We start from the raw sequence: 23243 nt of genomic DNA, 5'->3' as shown, positions 1-23243 counted from the left end.
AAAAAGACTTCTGCGAAGAAAAACAACTTGTAACACTCTGAGCCCAACACTAGATGGCAGGACCTGTGCATAGCATGTGTATCTGCAGCTACACATGCCACCGAATATATATATATGATCCCTTGCTGGTAAAACATTTTGTAATTTCCGTAAAAATAAATAAATCATTTAAATCATTAAAGAAATGCAAACATCATTAAAGTGGAATTGAAACTACTAATCTATCAAACAATAGACCAAGAACTTACTTTGATATATCAAATGATCCCACTGGTGGTTCCTTTCTAATTTCTTCATATTCTTGGCATATTCCCTTCTTTTTGTGTCTCTTGATGTACTGAACTAATTCTGCTATAGTCATTCCACCCTGCTCTGGCACATGAATTGACATTTCTATTGTTGAAGGCAGAGGTCGAGATTTCTGTGGCAACGGAGGAATCTTCACATTATCAGTTGCATGTTTGTATAAAGGTGTGTCTGGTGGAGTCTCTGACTGGGGTGGTGGTCTCCTGCAATTTGTGTTCGCAGAAGACTCTTTATCACCAAAACGTTGGCTGGCACAAACTGCAGAACCATTCCACTGTTCACAGTTACTCAGTCTGTTGGTCTCTGTAACAAAATTACTAGTTCTGCTCTCGTGGTAATGGTTATGTAAAAGTTCGGTATATACAGGTTGATGAGTGCAATTTGAATTAAGTCCATCACTGGGAGGGTTCAGGTCTGGTGTGTAGAACTCAAAAATATGGTCCATACAGTCGCCATTCCCTTCATTTTGGCTAGAATTAACACATGCCTGGATCCACGCCACATGGCTTATTTTTGAGGTTCCTCCTAAATGCTCTGGCAAGGACTCCTTAGGTATGTGGTTTACCAATTCATGAGCTTTTAATGTACACACCTATAATAAAAATGGAAGGTACATTAGCAATTAATTCCATATATTTCTTAAAAATAAAAACAAGAACAAAGTGAAAAGTAAGAGGCAGCACAAAACTATCTGCTACAGAGGAATTATTTATACTGGATGTCAATTTCAACATGTTTAGAATTGTGAGACCTAGGGCATTTCTCTTGTACACACATATAACCGACTTAGATGCCATAGCTTCTGTTCGGATCGGACACTAACTTTAACATTTTGTTTTCATTATTTGTATTCAGATGTCTCGATCAGAATGCATTCTGTGGTGCTTAGTCTATGCTTGCGCCCTGCAGTCTTCCTACACTATCGAAATGGTTGCTAAGGTATTTTGCCTATTATGCAGAGATGTTACCACTCGCTTCACTTTTATTTGTCCCTCACGTCCTTTCAGCACATCCATGTCAGGGAAGGGGAGGCGGTGGGTTCAACAGAGGGAGTGACACCAGGACAAGTGCCTAGGTTTCATTAGCCTACGACCACGTGTTACTATTCTATATGATAGCGGTTTTGCCCGTTTGCTGCTCCCAAGCACTGCTTTTCCTTTAGCGAGACCTGCTCTTAAAAAAAAAGTGTAGGCTTGTTGCTGCCATGGCCCAGGTGTGTAACCTCTGGTGTAGCACTGCTACATTCCACTCTCCATGCACTGCTCTACGCAAAGCTTCACCGTGCTCTCCCGCTTGTACCACCTGTGGCCTTTTGCTTATAAATCATGATGATGCTCAGCTCCTGCTGCCCTGAACACATTAACTGCCAACTCACCGCCGGCCACTACATTCACCCACAACTAACTGCTTCATCTAGGCATTTGCTGTCACTTGTTTACAGTGCCCTGAAGAGCAAGTGGGTCACCTTTGCTCACTGCACATGTTACATTGCCACCAGGAACAGGTGCTTACGCTGCATCGTAAGGTTAGTGCTCTCCTTTTGTGCTATGCGGCACCTGCCATTTCAGTCCTCACATGAGTAAGTCCTGAGGTAGAAAAGAAGAGGACCACCACTTTCACAAGCCATTGCATGCCCGCCACCATGGGACCACACTCTAAACATTTTCTAGCAGACACTGCAATGCTTCCCTCACTTCTAACAAGTTTGGAATGGTGATGTAACCATCATTATATGTTGGTTTTCCTCCAGGGTCATGATGACTTGACTGAGGCTGGCATCTACCATGATTGCAGATCCGGCCATGCCGCTAGGTGGCCATTTTAATAGCGTCAAAGGATTACATGTTTCTAGTGACCCACCCCACTCAAAAAGAGACATTGTCATTATTCAGAAAATAACATTCACTCAGGTTTCAAAACCAGATAATTATGCATACGAGTGCAACATATAAAATGTGACAGATAATAGGGAAAAGGCTAGACTTTATTCAGCAAGATTTCTCCAAAAGTTTTAAAACAAAAATATGAACATTTCACACAGATGCTTAAGCAATGCTTTGCATGTAATATAGTGCACCTGCTCACTCTCATTGCTATACTTACATATGTAAGCCACCTCTATCTGCCCTTGTCAAAACTTCGGAGAAACAAAAGTCAATCACTTGTGATCTCCAGAGATAATTCTGTTGGGACCCACAGAACAGGAGTCAGAGTATGGAACATTTCTACTTGGTAGAAAGTAAACGAGAACATACACATAAAAAAATCAAATGTAAAATAATATGCTACCAACTATTTCTGAAGATAAGCATCTGGCTTGTATGTGTGGATGAAGGTGCAAAATTGTCAGAAATTCACACTGCTCCAAAAGAAATACCAAACTTTGCTCCACTGAACCCTTAAAAATCGACAGAGATGTACGTAAATCAATCTTGACAACTCTTTTTTTTTTGTTTGTATTGCCTGCTTCCAACAACAATTGTGCCTGAGGCACTGCGGAGTGAGCAGCGACGCATAGGACCCGAGCCCAAAGACAGCGGCCTAGCCCCAAAACGCTACTGGTGGAGGAGCACCGACACAACCTGGTGAGGCCTGCTGCAGCGGTGCAGCTGAGCCTGGAAGAGCCGAACGGGCAGATAGTCAGATGGCCTGCGGGTGAAGCAGACAGTTGTGTACCCCAGCTGGGGACTCCTTTCACCCCTGTGGGACTCTTGAAGACCCGCGTTGCAAGCACATAAAAAAAAAAAAACTTGCATGCTGGACTGTTCGTTGGCTGGGCTGCTAGGCACGCCGCGGGGCCTGCGCCTCTCCCCATGTCTCCTCTGTGCTGGCCTGCTCCTCCGTACTATAACCTTGCTGACAGCTTGAGTTCAGGCAAAGACATCATATTGAGCTACCAGGTTGGTCATTGGAGACTACCTTTCTTACTGCACCCTGGCACTGTGTGATGGCTCTTGACTCCCAATAAGATAACAGACACTGGTTGTACATTTGCCTGTGTAGGGGCTTCACTGAACAGTGCTGTTGTCTCTACAAGTACAGCCCTCCTCCACCTGGATACCAACCTCCCTGAAATTCCTGCAGAATTGGCACCATGGAGTGAGACTATGCCTGACCCGGTACTGCCACCATGGTAAAAGACATAAGTTTCAAATCCGCACAGTTCAACAAAATTGTAAACTACGCCCATTCAATGCAATCCTCTACTTGAATGGAGACCAAGGTAGACCCAGGCCCAGAAGCTCCAGTCGAAGACACAGAGACTTCTACCCTCTCCCTCATTGATCTCATGGCAGCAACTCAAGGATCCAAACATGAAGTGGTCCACAAAATCGAAGCAGTAGCGCTTGCTGTAAACTTGCTTCGTGTAGACCTACGCAAAGCATTAGACCGGATTGGCACGACAGAACAGGACACAGACGCATTACAACAAGAGGTTCGATGCCTGAGTACAACAGTCTCAGACTTACAGAAACTAATTAACAACACGACTGGACTAGTGCATAGAGGACCGATGGGCCATCCTGCAGAAATAACCTCCGCTCCGTAGGATTTCCGGAGAGGGCGGAGGGGCAGTCCGCTGAGCTCTTTCCAGAGAAATGGATAACGACGATTCTGATGCCTAAAAGGTACTCAAAGTTTTTCTCTAAAGAGAGGGCTCATAGGGAGCTGAACCTCTACCGAAACCTGGGGCTCCCCACAAGCTATTATTGCCAGCCTGTTCCAATTTTTGCAACTGCGATGCCATACTACAATCCATCCAGATACAAGACCCTCCTCTATACCAGGGAAAGTCGATCTCCATATTTTCAGATTACAGTCAAGCAGTGCAAGAACAAAGAAGAACTTGTATTGCTGTTAAGAAAAGAATGCATGATCTTAACCTGGAATACAGCTTTTTATTTCTGGCAAAGCTCAGGGACCAACATGAGGGGTCAGCTCTGTTTTCCTCAATCCCGCTGAAGCTAATGACTGGCTGGATACTCTCCCTTAAAACTCTGGTCAGCGCATGAAACAACGGACTCCTCACCCACAGGGACAATCTACTAATTCCAATCGAAAAGGAAGACGACAGAACAGTCCTGAGGACACTGGACGTCCAGGGAAGATTGTGGAGTGCCCTGATGGAACACTCCGCTCCACAGACGTATATCTTGACTTAATAGAGTCCTTTCGGCAGCGCCTTAACACATGAGGCTCAGCAAGTGGCAGCACCGGCAAAAAGCTCTAATCAGTGCACAGTGAGCACTTTATTAACCAGAATCTATGCCCCTACTGCATGGAACTCTGACCCCCTGAACCTAGTTTGCATAAACCGGCGCCCAGCCAGGCCAAACACTCGTGCATATACAATACTGCAACAAACATGGGCCATGGATGAGGGTTCGGATGACCACTACCCCTGTACAATGCAAGTCTATTCTAATGCTAGATTCAACTGGCAGGATGCTTTAGGAGATAGTTGTGTGCTATGGTGAGGGAGCTTGAGTGTGCTTGGCCTTGCACCCTCTCTTGTGTCCACATCTGTAGCATACCAACTCCTAGCTCTGTTTCGTATTGTTTTTGATCTGTTCTAATTTACTCCTCCTTTTCCTTTCCCTTTTGTTTCATTTGGGGAAATGGGGCAGCTGTTGCCACCCTACAATTGCCAGGATGCTGGGTGGATGGTTGTGGTGCTACTGCCCAAGGGGAGGGGGGAGTTGGGAGTTTATTGTGGGTCAATAAAAAAGTTGAAACTGGAAGCTTCTTACTCTTGTGCATCACAGACATACTATCTCAGAAAAGCAGCCTTCAGCCCTGAGGTGCCATCACAAACATGGTACTTATATACTTGGAGTGTGGAGAGGGAGTATCACTTTCAACAAATGTCAGACAGTACTGAAAAGTTTATAACATGGAATGTCCCTTGTGTTGCCCAACTGAACAAACGCCGGAGGGTTCACACATACTTAAAACGTTACAAGGAATCCATTACATTTCTGCAAGAAACCCACTTCTTCGAAAGCCCTGGGGAGGATAATTGTATGCCAAATCTTACTCAGGTTACGTCCAAGCAGTATTAATATGGGTGCGCCCCCCCCTTCAAGGTGCCCTCTCCCCATCGAAATCATATCCTGGATCCAGAAGGATGTTATGTGATTTTATATGGTTCCCTAGAGGGACGGGAGATTTCTCTTTTTAATATATATTCACCCAACACTGACTGCGTGGCTTTCTACTCTAATGTAATGCAGGCTGCCACCCCGTATTTAGCGGGTGATATAATCCTGGCAGGGGATTGCAACTGCCTCCTAAATGGTGTCCTAAATCACGCTCCATCCCAACCACATACCGCACCTCGTATGACAGAGGCCTTACATGACCTAATGCATGAATTACACTTTAGTGACCTTTGGTGAGTTACAAACCCACATACCAGATAATTTTCCTGCTATACACCAGCCACACCCACCCATAGTCGCGTGTATTATTGCTTGATTTTTGACACTTTGAGATAGCACTTCAATTACACCCAGAGCGCATACTGGCCTGGCGCGAAGCACGCCAGACTCTTAGATGACTGGCACAGATTAGAAAAATATACCTTCACTGCATATCGCTCAGAGACTCCATGCAGAGGGGGATACAGCTGGAGCGATTCCGGCACGCCTGGTGAAGCAGGAACACTCTCAGACCCCAATCATGCTTTTACATGGCAACATAGGACATTCTGTCTGCACACAAAAAGCCATTAATACTGTTTTTCACTCTCATTTAAGTGATACTTATGCTGATCGAGGACCAATCCAGCCAGTGCCATCATAGATAATTTACTAGAAATTATGCTCCCCACCCTTACTCACAATGACAGTACTAAACTGGATAGGCTGGACATATGAGGAACTCCTGGCAGTAACTAGGACGTTGAAGATGGCAAAAAAACTGTGGAAGCAACAGTCTTCCTGCTGAGTTCTATCATAGATATATGGACATCCTGGCTGATAAACTTTGAAGAGGCCCTCCAGAATGGTGGCCTTCCCCCATGCTTCAGACATTTTTTGTAGTAATGATCCCCAAGCCTGGTAAAGACTCTGGGTTTATCCCTAGGAGAAGTACGCTGCCTAGTTTGAGACAGCTCTCTCATGTGCATCACACCTCACGCAGTCGGGAACACCAGTTGGCACCAGCCCTTTTGGATGTTGAACAAGCATTTGACACTCTAATCTGGACATATCTACAGTATGGCAGGTCCTGAAGAAAATAGGGATGGGGCCCAAATTCATACAATGGGTCCAGCTCCTCTATATGAAGCCTGGCGCCCGTGTGCAAACTGGCGGGGAGGTTTCTGGCCTGATTAATCTATGTAGGGGTACCAGGCAAGGCTGCCCTCTATTCCCACTCCTGTTCATGCTTGTAATGGAGACCGGGGCTGTCAGACTCTCTAAAACATTGTATTCCTAGGTGATCACTATAGGGGAGACCATTTATGCGGTCTCCCTTTACACAGACAATGCCCTAATATATCTTCACCATCCCACCCACGCCCTGCTCATACTCTTGTAGGTCATGCAGGAATTCGGGGAAATATCCGGGCTACAAGTTAATCCTTCCAAATCCCATCTCTATCCTATGGGCTCCTTGACAGGACTTCCCCTAGATACCTTCCCTCGGTGGGGCTTTCCTGGGAATTTCAAAGCGTCCGATATTTGGGTATCCGTCTAGCACGAACAGAGGAGGCCTTTCTGTAGTTTAATATTGGGAGAGTGGTCCAAGGCCTGCAAGCCTCCATACGGTTCTGGCGGGACCTGCCTCTTTCCCTTATGGGGAATATAGCCATTGCAAAAATTATACTACTCCTCAGATGTCTCTATGTCCTTCAAGGTACATTCTTCACAATCCCAGACTGTTACTTTGCGATGATCGATAGTCTACTTGTCGACCTGTTGTGGGCAGGCAGGCAGGCATAAGAAAGTGTGTCTCTCCAAGTTAAAACTACCATGGTCACATGGAGGCATAAAGGTCCCTTGCGTGAAACTATTACATGGCATACCACTTAGAGCATTCCATTTCATGGTTAGACAACAAAAACTCTTAGGAAAATAAATTCTTCTGAAGGGTTCTCACATGCTTCCCCAGCGTTGTTGAGGAGCAGTTCTCAGGACCCCCTCAATACACCTTACTTGATACGTCAGGTGTCTGGGTTTTGTGAGACCGTCGTTAGAAGGGTGTTGCGGCAGGCTCCATATACTCCAGACCTGCCCCTCTGAATACTGCATCCTTTTTTTTTTATAAAATAGCAGACTCCATGTTGATCCAACGGCGGAGAGACGGAGGCTGTCACACAATAGGGGACTTGAACCCGGGAAGGCACTTCATCACGTAGTAGAATTCTTTACCCTAGGCCCGGGTCAATTCTTACAATACCAAAAATTCTTGGCCACGGCGGGAGATATATGGCCCACATTATCTGGAGCACAACTCACCTCTGAAACTCTTACTACGCTAATGGAGGGGGTTGGGAGAAGACACCTGGTGTCATGGTTATATAGGGCACTACGGGACAGTCTCCCGAAAAAACCTCTGCCTATTCAGGATAATGGGAGAAGCTGCTGTTAGAACCCTGTGATAGAGAAAGATTGGGTCTGTGTCTATGAGGGAGTTTGCTAAGCTAGTTCCAACGCTAGGTTTAAACTCTCACAATATAATTTAATTCATCAGACCTACCTCTCCCCCAAAACTCTGCATATTATCTACCCTATACATTCTGACACATGCCCCCGGTGCCAAGGTCTTACAGTCGACTTTATACACATGATATGGGAATGTAGAGTCCTCTCTCTATACTGGAGGTTGATACTTGAAAATCTTTATAGAGCCTCTTGGTGGAAGACTCCAATGGAAGTTCGTCAAGTGTTGCTGGGCCTACTACCCTCCCCATCTGGTAGAAATCATAGCAGAAAGATCGTATTGTTGGGCCTCACAAAGGGCAAAGCACCGCATAGCTATGAAATGGGTAAGTGTGCCCTCCACCCCCGATTACGTTGATTGTTTTAGAGATGTCACCGAGTGGGCCACGGGTAAAGAGATCCGCATGAAACATGTACGTAGTAATAATAGAAGACAAGCGACCTGGGCGGCCATGCTTGCTGATCTCCAGGATCCCTCTACGAGGACACTTACTGATCACCTATCTGACACTGACCATTTCCAGTAAATTGAATAACTCTATTACATTATTATGTATCATTTCTGATTTCTGTCCACAGATACTTTCTGCGCAACAGCTGAGGAGAGAGGGGTTAAATGTGTTGAAATTATCTTGTTGATAGACTATTTGATTCACCGCTAAAGGTTCTATGTTGCTGTATACGGTGTTGTCGATAATTGTCCTACCAGAAAACTCAAAGATAATTTTTTTTTTTAAACGATTTTGGTCTTTCAAATAGCTTGTCTTTACATCCATCTCCTTGATGCAAAACCACAAAGTAGAATAGAATCCTATGACCCTAATCCCAACAGTGTATGCTGCCTATTTAGATCTTCCCAAATATGTCATTCATTGTATTACAGTTATTCAGAATTTCACTGCTATATTGGTTCTTTGACTTCCTCATCAACAGTGGTGCAAATAATTTTGACAAACTTGACCATCAGGAATAATTATTGTCAAGAAATGTACACAAAACATGTTCATTTTATGTAATGCAAATGGTAATACCACATAAACTAGAAGATTACGGAGCAAGAGATCACCACGTCTGACCCAGACAGAACTTAAGAATCTTCAGTGACTGCACACTAGACCCGAAAGTACAGAGCCAGTCTTGAAAGTAAAGAGACAAGGCTTCTCTTTGCAACTGTCACTGAAATTTCACCCTTGGAGGATTTATTACCCTTTTCATTTACTCACTTGCTGACTATGACTTTCTCATCGGTCTCCAATGTCAAGTTAGGTCGGCACAGCCAGGCCCAATACTGTCTGAACATCAATGCCCCCCAGTAAACACACATGCTCTTTCAATGCCTTCTCTAGCAGCACTAGCAACCACGCTTCCTCCCCTCCCCCCCCCCCCGCAACCCAACAGCAGTATGTATATCTGTAGCATGCTGAAAAAGAGCACATTCAAGCTGGGATATACGTTTTCACATTATGAATACACCGGTTCTCTGGAAATTACTTGCAGTGGCTTTGGTAAAGTTGCAAAGCATGTTTTAGCAAACTCCTTTGTGGCCCATGTAAAAATATATATACTTAAGGGCATCTTTATGAATAGGGATCCATGGCATCTGACTAGCCCTGGTGAGGAGCACCAGCACCACAACGTTGTTCAGACAAGGAGAGGGATTCTCTGATGACTGCACAGAAAATTAACTCATTGCAAAACCTCGTCTGGGTCAGTGCCAGCACAGATTATTAAAAGTGAGACACTTTGGAGTGAAGTGTTCCGAAGGACAGCATGGAGATGAATAGTATGTGACTACAGCTGTCTGACTGTGACGGAGTATGATACGTTATTGTGCCTGAAGAGGTCGAACCTACCCTCCTCAACATAGGTCTTAAAAGGCTTTTCCATGATGGTAGAGTTCATGAACCTTTTAAATGAAATGATCAACATCCATTCCAGTGTAGACTTGCAGCAACATGCATTCTGGTGAGAACAAGTAATCTAGTACTTGCAGACTCATGCAGCATTGGAGCCATCAGACATGAAGGTACTATTGGCAAACGAACTGGAACAAGGTATGCCAATGCTATTGCATTCAGTCTAAATTATGGAAATACTATCCTATAAACCTCCGCGTCCTGCAAAAAAGCTTGACCTGGTCATGGAATTGTCTAACTTATTAATGTCTTAAGAAGGGTAGCTACAACACAATGGATACAGACTGAGGCCGTAGCTGTATAAACCCCTTTCATATTCTAGAGGGAAGCATGGTAATAATTTCCAAGCAACTTATCTGGAAAGATTTAATTGGGGAAGAGTTCACTCTAAGAAGGCATGTCTCATTTTACAGTGACCTTCAGGTACGACAAGTGAAGGGGCATGCAAGAGTAAAAATGCCAGACTGTTTCCTTTCACTGTAGTCAGGAAAGGATGGCTGATCAGGTCACATGTAAATCTAAAACATTTAATTATGAAAAACTATGGTTAAAGGGAAACAACAGTAAGAGGTACTGGATGCAGCAGTCCTGAATATGTTTCTAAGCAACACTGGTTAAACAGACTGTTGTGATTCTTGCACTGAATCGGAGTCCAGCCCTAGACGTCTTCTAATATTGCACACAGAACTCCATGCTTTGTCCTACAGATCTCGCAGGGAAAAGTGCCCTAGAAAAGCTCAGTGCTGCTTCCACTTGTTTGCTTGCTAGTGGGACACATCACTTGCAGAATTCATATAACTAACCTTAACGTATGGTATTAGTTTGAACAGATTAGCCAAAGCAGTGCAACATTGCCTTCATTTCCAGTTTATGCACTGTCTTAAAGTTAGGTCCCATCAATCTGTTTATTAGATCACATTCGCTCTTGTTCACGATGGTATGTTACTAAGTGGGAATGCCATCTTTAAGCCTTCAAGGAATTCTCAACAGTGAACATTTTGCAGTCATTGCTGACAAATATACTTTGGATAATACCAGTCTATTACTGGATGGATCAAGAAGACAATAGAAAATGGATACCTTTGTAGGTAGTTGACCAATATCTTGTAAGCCCAACTTATCACTTATAGTTTACACATTTCTGGTAAGCCTTTTCTTGCTGTAGGTGTCCTTATCTCCATCAATGTATGCATTCTTTGTGCCCTGCTAAGTGTGCAAACTCTAGGATTCAAAAAGAAGCTGTAGGGAATGATTTTGGATTACCAACATCTACATCCAACCAAACAAAGTACTCTTCAAATTGAAAAGGTTTTCCTTTGATGACTTGAGCACCATTGGACAGGGCAGTGGAACAGATTTTTCCTTTCACCCTGTGCAACCAATTTGCTTGGTGCTTGCCTCACTGGAGGGTCCAGCACTGTAAAACCTAAGCAGAGCATGTGAAGACTTAGTGCCAGGGTTATGGGACAGGTGGCTTGCCAGGTTAACTAGATATATGCATGGTGGACATACAAGATGATCTTGACTCAGTATCTTCCTGCACACACTTCTGAGTGATTATCAAACCTCAATTTGCCTATCATGATTGATCACAGTTAATTGTTGAAACCATTGTTGTTACCAACTGTTATTCCAAGTTACCCCCCCCCAAAAAAAAAAGGTAAATCTTATCTTTATGCTGCAACTGCTCTGATATGAATAGTGAATCATTATGGGAATACCAGAACTTTTCTGCAAATCTACACTGACACGTGCTTAGATGATTGGTGCTCTGAGGGACCCCGTTATCGCAGCCATGCTCCCATCCCACTCATGTACACTGTATTCGATGTTACTGAAGACACACATGTACTGTACTCCCATATGTGGATTGGTGGAACTAATGATTGCAGGGATGTAACCTTCACTGTTTTTGTTATGTCTAAAATGTATGGTATGAAATTGGATTAAGATGTAAAACTTGAATCAAAAGACTTATGAAAAAAATTATTAATCACAGTGGCTAAGGCTAATAGACTGGTTGAGTACAAAACTCCTAAATGCTGGCAGAGGTTTGTTCCCAGGCTGGCTAGAGCTAACCTACTCCAGCTTGATATTCAACTTGACTAGCCGCACTACAGTGATGAGCTTGCAAGACATATACAGGGGGTGGGTGGTATGCAGTCTGCAGCAAAGGTCATTCTGGTATGCTGTTCCAAAATGGTCAGAGGGTTTATGATATAATGTGTAATTCCTGATTTTGTGGATCCAGAGGGGTGGCTGTGTTAGTTGTGGCGTCTTCAAACTAAACCCATTTTCATTGGTACATTGTGGGTTTAAGTGAGGGGAATGAAAATGTCACTTACCCAGTGTACATCTGTTCGTGGCATTAGTCGCTGCAGATTCACATGTTTGGCACAGTCCGCTGCCTGGTGTTGGGCTCGGAGTATTACAAGTTGTTTTTCTTCGAAGAAGTCTTTTTTGGTCACGGGACCGAAGGACTCCTCCCTCTTCGGCTCCATTGCGCATGGGCGTCGACTCCATCTTAGATTGTTTTCCCCGCAGAGGGTGAGGATGGAGTTGTTTGCTATAAATAGTGCCCATGCAATGGAGTGAATATGTATGTACGTTAAGAGTTTATAATAATTATTTACAAATGTACAGATGTTTAAGATTTATGATCTACTTCTAAACGGCTACAGGCTTCCCGGGGAGGTGGGAGGGTACATGTGAATCTGCAGCGACTAATGCCACGAACAGATGTACACTGGGTAAGTGACATTTTCAGTTCGATGGCATATGTTGCTGCAGATACACATGTTTGGCATAGACTATAAAGCAGTTACCTCCCCTAAAAGCGGTGGTTTCGCCTGTAGGAGTTGAAGTAGTTTGGAATAATGTTCTTAGTACAGCTTGGCCCACTGTAGCTTGTTGTGCATTTAGTATCGTCTACACAGTAGTGTTTAGTAAACGTATGAGGCGTAGACCAGGTTGCAGCCTTACATATTTCGCTCATAGGAATGTTTCCTAGAAAGGCCATTGTAGCACCTTTCTTTCTGGTTGAGTGTGCCTTTGGTGTAATAGGCAATTCTCTTTTGGCTTTAAGATAGCATGTTTGAATACATCTGACTATCCATCTAGCAATGCCTTGTTTAGAGATTGGATTTCCTATGTGTGGTTTTTGAAAAGCTATGAACAGTTGTTTTGTTTTCCTGATTATCTTTGTTCTGTCAATGTAGTACATTAGTGCTCTTTTGATGTCTAATGTATGTAGTGCCCTTTCAGCCACGGAATTTGGTTGTGGGAAGAACACTGGCAATTCTACTGTTTGATTTAAATGGAATGGTGAGATTACTTTTGGCAGAAATTTTGGATTCGTTCTGAGAACTATTTTATTGTTGTGTATTTGAATAAATGGTTCTTGTATGGTAAATGCCTGTATTTCACTTACTCTTCTGAGGGATGTGATTGCAATGAGAAATGCGACTTTCCAGGTTAGATATTGCATTTCACAGGAATGCATGGGTTCGAAAGGTGGACCCATGAGTCTTGTTAAGACGATGTTAAGATTCCATGAAGGAACTGGTGGTGTTCTTGGTGGTATAATTCTTTTTAGCCCTTCCATGAATGCTTTAATAACTGGTATTCTAAATAGAGACGATGAATGAGTAGTTTGTAGGTAAGCAGATATTGCTGCGAGGTGTATTTTTATAGATGAAAAAGCGAGATTTGCTTTTTGCAAATGTAGTAAGTATCCTACTATGTCTTTCGTAGAGGCATGTAATGGTTGTATTTGATTGGCATGGCAGTAGTAAACAAATCTTTTCCACTTAGATGCATAGCAGTGTCTAGTGGAAGATTTTCTAGCTTGTTTTATGACCTCCATGCATTCTTGTGTGAGGTCTAAGTGTCCGAATTCTAGGATTTCAGGAGCCAAATTGCCAGATTCAATGATGCTGGGTTTGGATGCCTGATCTGTTGTTTGTGTTGTGTTAACAGATCTGGTCTGTTGGGTAGTTTGACATGCGGTACTAGTGAAAGGTCTAGTAGAGTTGTATACCAAGGTTGTCTTGCCCATGTGGGTGCTATCAGTATGAGTTTGAGTTGGTTTTGACTCAACTTGTTTACTAGATATGGAAGGAGAGGGAGAGGGGGAAAAGCGTATGCAAATATCCCTGACCAACTCATCCATAGAGCATTGCCTTGTGATTCGCGGTGTGGGTACCTGGATGCGAAGTTTTGGCATTTTGAGTTTTCTTTTGTTGCGAACAACTCTATCTGGGGTGTTCCCCAAATTTGAAAGTACTTGTTCAGAACTTGGGGGTGAATTTCCCATTCGTGGACTTGTTGGTGGTCTCGCGAAAGGTTGTCTGCTAGTTGGTTTTGTATTCCTGGAATAAATTGTGCTATTAGGCGAATGTTGTTGTGAATCGCCCACTGCCAAATTTTTTGTGTTAGGAGGCACAATTGTGTTGAGTGTGTTCCTCCTTGTTTGTTTAAATAATACATTGTTGTCATGTTGTCTGTTTTGACAAGAATGTATTTGTGTGTTATTATGGGTTGGAAGGCTTTTAACGCTAGAAATACTGCTAACAGTTCTAGGTAATTGATATGAAATTTTGTTTGGTGTATATCCCATTGTCCTTGAATGCTGTGGTGATTGAGGTGTGCTCCCCACCCTGTCATGGAAGCATCTGTTGTTATAACGTATTGAGGCACTGGGTCCTGAAATGTCCGCCCTTTGTTTAAATTTTTGCTGTTCCACCATAGAAGCGAGAGGTATGTTTGGCGGTCTACCAACACCAGATCTTGAAGTTGACCCTGTGCCTGTGACCATTGTGATGCTAGACACTGTTGTAAGGGTCGCATGTGTAGTCTTGCGTTTGGGACAATGGCTATGCATGATGACATCATGCCTAGAAGTTTTAGCACAAATTTTGCTTGTATCTTTTGGTTTGGAAACATAGCACTTATTACCTTGTGGAATGCCTGCACTCTTTGTGGACTTGGAGTGGCAATTCCTTTTGATGTGTTGATGGTTGCTCCTAGATATTGTTGTGTCTGACACGGTTCTAGGTGTGCTTTTGTATAGTTGATGGAAAACCCCAGTTTGTGAAGGGTTTGTATGACATATGTGGTGTTGTTTGCGCATTTTTTTACTGTGTTGGTCTTGATTAGCCAATCGTCTAGGTAAGGGAACACATGTATCTGTTGTCTCCTGATGTGTGCTGCTACTACTGCTAGACATTTTGTGAACACTCTTGGTGCAGTTGTTATTCCGAATGGCAACACTTTGAATTGGTAATGTATTCCTTTGAATACGAACCGTAGGTACTTTCTGTGAGAAGGGTGTATTGGTATATGAAAGTACGCATCCTTTAGGTCTAATGTGGTCATGTAATCTTGCTGTTTGAGCAGTGGAATGATGTCTTGTAGTGTGACCATGTGAAAATGGTCCGATATGATGTAGGTATTTAGTGTCCTGAGATCTAATATTGGTCTTAATGTTTTGTCTTTTTTTGGAATTAGAAAGTACAGGGAGTAAACTCCTGTGTTTTTTTGTTGTACTGGTACTAACTCTATTGCATCCTTTTGCAGTAGTGCTTGAACTTCTAGTCCTAAAAGTTCTAAATGTTGTGGTGACATTTTGCGTGTTATGGGAGGGATGTTTGGTGGGAATTTGTGGAATTCTATGCAATAGCCATGTTGGATTATTGCTAATACCCAATTGTCTGTTGTAATCTGTTGCCAAGATTGGTAGAATTGGCTTAGTCTTCCCCCCACTGGTGTTGAGTGAAGGGGTTGCGTGACTTGAAAGTCACTGTTTAGGTGGAGGTGTTTTTGGAGTCTGGAATCTTCCCCTACTCCTTGGGAATTGACCCCCTCTATATCCCCTGAAACCTCCCCTTTGGAAGGAACCCTGATATGGTGTGGTTCTTGTTTGTTGGCTGGTGGTGTCTGTGGGTTGGCCACGAAACCCCCCTCTAAATGGAGTTTTTCTAAAAGAGCCTCTGCTCTGCGGGGAGTAGAGTGCGCCCATGGCCTTGGCCGTGTCTGTGTCCTTTTTAAGTTTTTCAATGGCTGTGTCCACTTCAGGGCCAAAAAGTTGTTTTTCGTTGAAGGGCATATTAAGGACAGCCTGCTGGATTTCAGGTTTGAAGCCTGAAGTGCGGAGCCAAGCGTGTCTCCTTATGGTGACAGCAGTGTTGACTGTTCTCGCTGCAGTATCGGCTGCGTCCAGTGAAGAGCGGATTTGATTGTTTGAGATCGTTTGTCCCTCTTCAACTATTTGCTGCGCCCTTTTTTGGTATTCTTGGGGAAGATGGTCTACGAGAAGTTGCATCTCATCCCAGTGAGCGCGGTCATATCTGGCCAGCAGCGCTTGAGAATTTGCGATGCGCCACTGGTTGGCTGCCTGTGATGCTACTCTTTTTCCTGCCGCATCAAATTTTCTGCTTTCTTTGTCCGGAGGTGGGGCGTCGCCAGATGTATGGGAATTTGCTCTTTTGCGAGCTGCCCCTACTACTACGGAGTCAGGTGGTAACTGCGAAGTAATAAACACTGGATCTGTGGGTGGTGGTTTGTATTTTTTATCCACCCTTGGGGTGATGGCTCTTGAGTTTACGGGCTCTTCAAAAATTTGTTTTGCGTGCCGTAACATCCCCGGTAGCATTGGGAGACATTGATATTGGCTATGTGTAGCCGAGAGGGTGTTAAATAAAAAATCATCCTCTATAGGATCGGAATGCAGTTGGACATTGTGGAATTCTGCAGCCCTAGCCACCAGTTGTGAGTATGAGGTACTGTCCTCTGGCGGTGACGGCTTTGTGGGGTATGAATCTGGATCATTGTCCGGCACTGGGGTGTCGTATAGGTCCCAAGCGTCTTGATCCTGATTATCTTGACTTATGGTAGTTTGCGCTGGTGAGTGCATTTGTGGCGGTGTTTGTGCCGGCGATGCCTGTTGTAGTGGAGAGGGCGGAGGCGTGACTTTTTTTAACCACTTTGGCTTGTGGTTGTGCGTCATCCTTGAGGAGACTGATCCTTCTTTTCCTCATTATTGGGGGAAGGGTTGATATCTTCCCTGTGTCTTGCTGGATGTACAGTCTCTTTTGTGTGTAGTCTGATTCTACACTTTGGAGCTCTAGTCCAAATCTGTGCATCTGGCCACTTATTCCTTGTTCCTCTGAGTAGGATGAAGGTGTGGTATTTTTCGGCGCCGAGAGAGAATCTTTTTTCGGTTTCGGCACCGACCGAATTTTTGTTCCTTTCGGCATGGATTCTCGGTGCCGATGTTTTTCGGTGCCGGTATCTTGTTTTTGTCTCTCGGAGCCGCTTTCTCGGCTCCGAGGTTGCTCCATGGCGGTCCCTCGACCGGAGTCGGGTGTCTTCGCTATGGGCGTGCCCTTTTTCGGCGCCTTCGACGGGTCGCCTGTTTTATGGGTCGAGCCATGGCCTGTTGGCAGTGGCGTCCCCTGGGCTTTCGTTTTGTCGATGGTTTTACTTTTCGACGTCTTACTCACAGTTTGTTGCTGTTGTTCGACGTCGGAGTCTCCGGATTCTGAGTCCGGAACCGAGAATGTTTCCTCTTCGTCGTCGAAACGTTGTTTTGTCGGCGTGGACGCCATTTGTAGACGCCTGGCTCTTCGGTCCCGGAGTGTTTTTCTGGACCGGAAGGCTCGACAGGCCTCACAGGTATCCTCCTTGTGCTCGGGGGACAAGCACAAGTTACAGACCAAGTGCTGATCTGTATAAGGATACTTACTGTGACATTTTGGGCAGAAACGGAACGGGGTCCGTTCCATCGGCTTCGATGTCGCACGCGGTCGGGCCGACCAGGCCCCGATGGGGGAATCGAAGCTACCCCAAAGTCTTCCGATGATCGGTGTCGATGTACCTAACTATCCCGATACCGAACGGAACAATACCGACGCTTTCTTCCGAGATTCTGACTAACTTTCCGAACCGAAACACGGAGCGAAAAGGAATACGTCCGAACCCGACAGCGGAAAAAAACAATCTAAGATGGAGTCGACGCCCATGCGCAATGGAGCCGAAGAGGGAGGAGTCCTTCGGTCCCGTGACCAAAAAAGACTTCTTCGAAGAAAAACAACTTGTAATACTCCGAGCCCAACACCAGGCAGCGGACTGTGCCAAACATGTGTATCTGCAGCAACATATGCCATCGAACATATGGTTCTGTGATGGAAGTGTAGCAGGGGAGATGAGAGGGTTGAGGTTCTGGTTATACCTGGGTTATGTAGGTTAGTTATGGCACACCGAGGTTCAGGGTGAAATATTTAGGTATCAACCTGGATGGTGGACAAAAGTGTTCACACCGACGTGGGCAGCTTCAGTGTGCATATGTAGTATGTGAACAGGTCCCATGATAAGATTAATAAAGCACAGTTCAGCAATTTGTCCAGCGGTACCGGAAACCTTGTGGGTGCTACTTGTGACTTACTTCTGCATCTTGGTTATGTCAGGGTCCTACTCATAGGTTTCAGTAGCGGCTTGAAGAGGGTCATAATACAACTCAAATGTGTGTGTCTCTTCATTATCAATACAACTATATTGGCTCATCAGAGCAGGTACATAATCATTTCCGGGACACAGATCGGCTGTGCACTGTGAGAAACATTAAGGCCTACACTTATTCCCCTTGGATGAAGTGTACAACTGTTTACCAAGCTTATTGAAGACAACTGTGCTGGTAAGACTGACTCATTTGAGGTGACTTTAATTCTGTTACATGTATAGGAAATGTTTTGGTATACAATTTGACTGAGCTGCTGCTTTAGGGCAGCAGGTTGGCTGGCATTATAGGCATGAACAATCTTTCAATATAATTTGAATGGTACACAAGTCATTCTCCCTTTTCAACCATTTCATCATGCCAGCAGAACATCCATCTTAGGATTCAGATCCTTGTCTTGGTTTGTCAGGCCACTACCCTGTAGACAAGAAGATGGAGCACAAAAGTAGTCACTGGGGTATTTGGCATCCGAATTGCTAGCGGTGAACTTGCAAAGGCTATTCAGCCTTCTTGAAGTAAAAAGCAGCTTCTGAGTCAATGGAGGATTGGTCAAGTCTCCTCAAATGAGGGAGTCAATCACGGTCGTTATTCTAGGAACAAGCAATGTTTTCAAAATTAATTCACCAATCAGTAAACAATATCAGGAGTGAGCATGCAGTGGTGCCCTCAACTAGTCTGCCCCATTGCCCCAGAGTCAGACTGCCATGATTCATAAGGTGAAAAGTGCCCTTAACCCCACAGACATGGCTTCCACCGTAAACCTATGTCAGATATTGGTAACTGATCATTAGTTTGCAACCACAATTACAAACCAGTGATACAGTGGATTACAAGTTACAAATAGCAGTGGGACACCCTTTTTAAGTCCTTTATCTTTGGTTCTGAAATGATCTGCAAAGGCAATTTGTGAGTCAAATACTTTTCTGACTCCGAAAGTACCTTTAATACATTGTGAGTGGTGGTTTTGCGTTGCAAAGCCGGTGATTTTCTGAATCATAGGTTTTTGTGCATGCAAGATAATTTTCCTTGCCAGTTCAATCATCCCAAGCACTACTGTGCAATAGAGTAGGACAGACATGCATTTGTTTTCCAAAGCGAAATTAGAAACAAGCAATTTTAGAAGCGTCAAATTTTCTGCTTTGCTAGATGGGGAGCAATAATGGAAGTTCACTACGGAATAGGTATTTCACTATACAACAGTTTAGCATATTCCAGTAAAAAATATTTAGAATAAGAAGGAACATATTACCCTTTCTCGTAGCTTTTCTCTAACAAAAAGTCGTAAGACTGTAAATGGTGCTCGAAACCAAAGCGGTGATGACACAATAAAGACACACTTCAATCGGGCAGGAAAGGCACCCTAAGTTAAAACAAAATATATATATGTATATGCAGATTAACAGGTTATTAGAACTATCATAACTTTCGGCTATTTCATGTGCTTCATTCAAGCCATCATGCTTAAAGACAAAAACATTTTTTAGCTGTTAGCTTTTTCAAAAACATTTGTACTTTAAAAGCTGTTTTATTGTAAACAATATCGTGCCTATCTATGAAAATGAATTCACTAGAATCTATTAAAAACTTTGAACTAGCAAAAAAGTACTGTCTCTCCTTTTGTGCACCCTACTATTCCTAAACATTAGGCTATGTGTCACCTACTGGTCGGATTGAAAATGTCCTAAAACATACTAAGGCTCTGGGCAACACATCGTTACGCAAGGCGTGCTATGACTTCAGCTGCATATGCTCAGTATTTCCTTTATTTTATAGTCAATCTGTGAAACTTCCAGTATTAGAGCCCCGTGCTTATCATGTAATGCTACAGGAAACCACAGTCAGAAGCAAGGTGGCATGTTAAGCTCTCCAGGGATATCTAAGAGTTTGAGAATTGAGGAGACGTTCCTGTAGTCGTCAAAGTAATTTAGAGGAAGGGAACTTGTGAAGGCAAGACTACAGTGAAATTTAAATAAATGAAAGAGATGGTGCTGCTTTATTCTTCTAAGCATAACATACTTGAGAGTTTCTGACACAAAACAATGAGAGGCAAGCTCAAATTTAAGTGTCAATACATTTTCACTGAATTTTACAAAATATAGTCATACCATTCGTCAACAAAGAATATTCCATGAGCCACTTCCCTGAAGCCCCCTCCCCCCAACCCCAAACTATCTACCCAACAGACCCTTCAGCAACATTTCTTTAGATCATGCATAAACTACAATTTTTAATAGCTTCTTCTGGGCTTATATTGGAAACTTAATGAGGCTTTCCAAATGCCAACCTAAACCCATTGATCAGATACGCTATGAGAATGCTCCCTTGTTTATGAAAGGCCAACTCCAGCCCCTTTGCAAATGTAACCATTTTATTCATGCAGCATTTGCCTAATATCTTTGGCAGCCTGGCACTGCTCAATGCAAGGGTCTGTGCGCCCAATAGGGATAGATTAACTTTTTTTGGTTCCAGCAACAGAAGGAATAGGATATTGCCTTATATAGCAGGTATGTGGCTGTCAAAATGCTAACTAGCAGATGATCTTCGGATAAGCCACTACTTTTGTTTTTGGGACTGCTTCAACCACACTCAACACTCCTTCCCAATAATGGGTCAAGGTAGGGCACGATCATAGCACGAGTATGACTCCCCCTTAACCTCATCTACATGGATGTTTTGCCCCTGTAGTGGATGTGGAGAATCTGAACTAAACATTCACCCCTATATCGTGTTCAGCTCTGCCCACCCCTACAACAGCAGATTTAAAGCATTCTGGGTACTCCAGTACGCCAGGTTAACCTATCTTTCAGCACCATTTAATCACTGGTCAGTCGAGCCCTATTGATAAAATGGAGCCCCTGCAGTGGGATGTCTAACTATACTATAACTTTTACAAGATCTCCCTTGCTTCAGCACATTTAGCAAAGTTGTTTGTCTTATTCAATATGTTCTCCCACTGGTCTAAATGTATAGCCAGTTAACTTTCACATGACAACTGGAAGGATAAGAACTGATGTGTTCCTTTGGTGTTAAGATTGTGATATATTTTAGAAATGCAACAGTTTCCTGTCATAAAGCTGATCGTCAATCTCTAAAACAGCAAAACCACCATCACTGCTCCAAACTTTATAAATAGGTTTTGTACCCAGTATCAGACCTAGAGATAGTGGAATATCTCCAACTCTGATAATCCACAGTCATATTTCAGATGTTCACCTGTGACCTGAGCTGCACACCCTTGGAACCAATCCCTTAGGGTTACACAGTCACAATCTTTCTATGTGACAAAAGCATTCCTGTCCGTTCCTGGCAAAACAAACATGCTCTGCATACTCCTGCCATCTAGTGTTAGGTCCAGAGTGTTGTTTTTCTTCAAAGATGATACTGCGCATGGGCATCAAATCCTTTGTTAGATTGTTTCCACCCAGGTGGGTGAGACAAGGAATGTAGAGGAAGTATAGAGAAAGAGATGTCCATTTAAATGTAACTACACATGTACAAGTATGTACAAATATGAAGTAACTGGAACGGCCATTGGCGCCCGGAGAGGGTGCGCATGTGAATTTATGGCACTACATGCCAGGAACATATGCTTACTGCGTAAGTAACATTTTCATTCAATGGCATGAGTGGCTGTAGATACACATGCCCCGCATAGATCTTTAAAGCAGTCTCTATAAAAGTGAGGGCTAGCCTGTGGGAGTTGCAGTTGACAGGAAAAGTGTTAGTAGCACAGCCTGACCTACATTGGCTTGCTGATGTGCTAGTACATCCACACAGTAATGCTTTGTAAATGTATGTGGTGTAGACCATGTAGCTATAGGTATGTTTTCAAAGAAAGCCATAGTGGCTCCTTTTCTCCTAGTAGAATGTGCTCTAGGAGTAACAGGTAACTGCCTCTTTGGTATAGCAAGTTTGTTTAACTTTACTAGCCACGCTATTTTTGGATACTGGACTACCTTTGTGAGGTAGTGAAAAAGCTATAAGGAACTATTTAGTTTCCCTAAATTCTTTGGTTTTGTCAATGTAAAACATAGGTGCCTGTTTAACATCTAGAGCGTGGAAAGCTCTTTCTGTAAATGAGTCAGGCTGCAGAAAGAAGACTGGTTGCTTAATGGACTGGTTGATATGGAATTGAGAAGCCACTTTAGGAAGGGACTTCGGGTTTGTGCAAAAGGACCACCTTATCTGGAAGAAAGGTTCTTCCAATGTTAGGGCCTGGAGCTCACTAACACGTCCTAGTGATGTGATGGCAACTAAGAAAGCCACTTTCCAAGAAAGGTACTGAAAAGGACATAAATTAATTGGCTCAAAAGAAGGGTCCACGAATCTGGTAAGCACAATATTGAGGTTCCAGGATGGTGCAGTAGGCACTCTGTGTGGAAAAACCCTTTTAAGGCCTTTCATGAAAGCTTCGATGACTGTGATTCAGAACAAGGAAGTATGTTGTCTGTTCTGCAGATTTGCAGCTATAGCTGTGAGATGTAAAAGAATGGAAGTGTAAGCTAAATTTGCTTTGTGTAAATGGAGCAAATAACAAATGATGTGTTGGACAGTTGCTTTAATGGGATTAATATGTTTGGGTTGGCAGTAGCATAATGAAAATGTCACTTACCCAGTGTACATCTGTTCGTGGCATTAGTCGCTGCAGATTCACATGTTTGGCACAGTCCGCTGCCTGGTGTTGGGCTCGGAGTATTACAAGTTGTTTTTCTTCGAAGAAGTCTTTTTTGGTCACGGGACCGAAGGACTCCTCCCTCTTCGGCTCCATTGCGCATGGGCGTCGACTCCATCTTAGATTGTTTTCCCCGCAGAGGGTGAGGATGGAGTTGTTTGCTATAA

At 43.6% G+C, this 23243-nt stretch overlaps 1 protein-coding gene across 8 annotated transcripts in view; it reads right to left on the bottom strand.

Annotated features, from left to right (window-relative positions):
* The window catches only part of LOC138297158 (tyrosine-protein phosphatase non-receptor type 9-like), a 766145-nt gene that overhangs the window by 371167 nt on the left and 371735 nt on the right, over positions 1–23243 (bottom strand). For all 8 annotated transcript variants that reach the window (XM_069236649.1, XM_069236659.1, XM_069236681.1 and 5 more), the window contains 2 exons: positions 19654–19764; positions 249–898 (listed from right to left, as the gene is read on the bottom strand). In XM_069236649.1, coding sequence (XP_069092750.1) covers positions 249–898; positions 19654–19764 — 761 coding nt within the window. The remainder of the gene's footprint in view (positions 1–248; positions 899–19653; positions 19765–23243) is intronic.

This window comes from Pleurodeles waltl, chromosome 1_2, assembly GCF_031143425.1.
Source record: "Pleurodeles waltl isolate 20211129_DDA chromosome 1_2, aPleWal1.hap1.20221129, whole genome shotgun sequence".
Classification (NCBI taxonomy): Eukaryota; Metazoa; Chordata; class Amphibia; order Caudata; family Salamandridae; genus Pleurodeles; species Pleurodeles waltl.
This window is presented reverse-complemented; position numbering and strand designations above follow the sequence as displayed.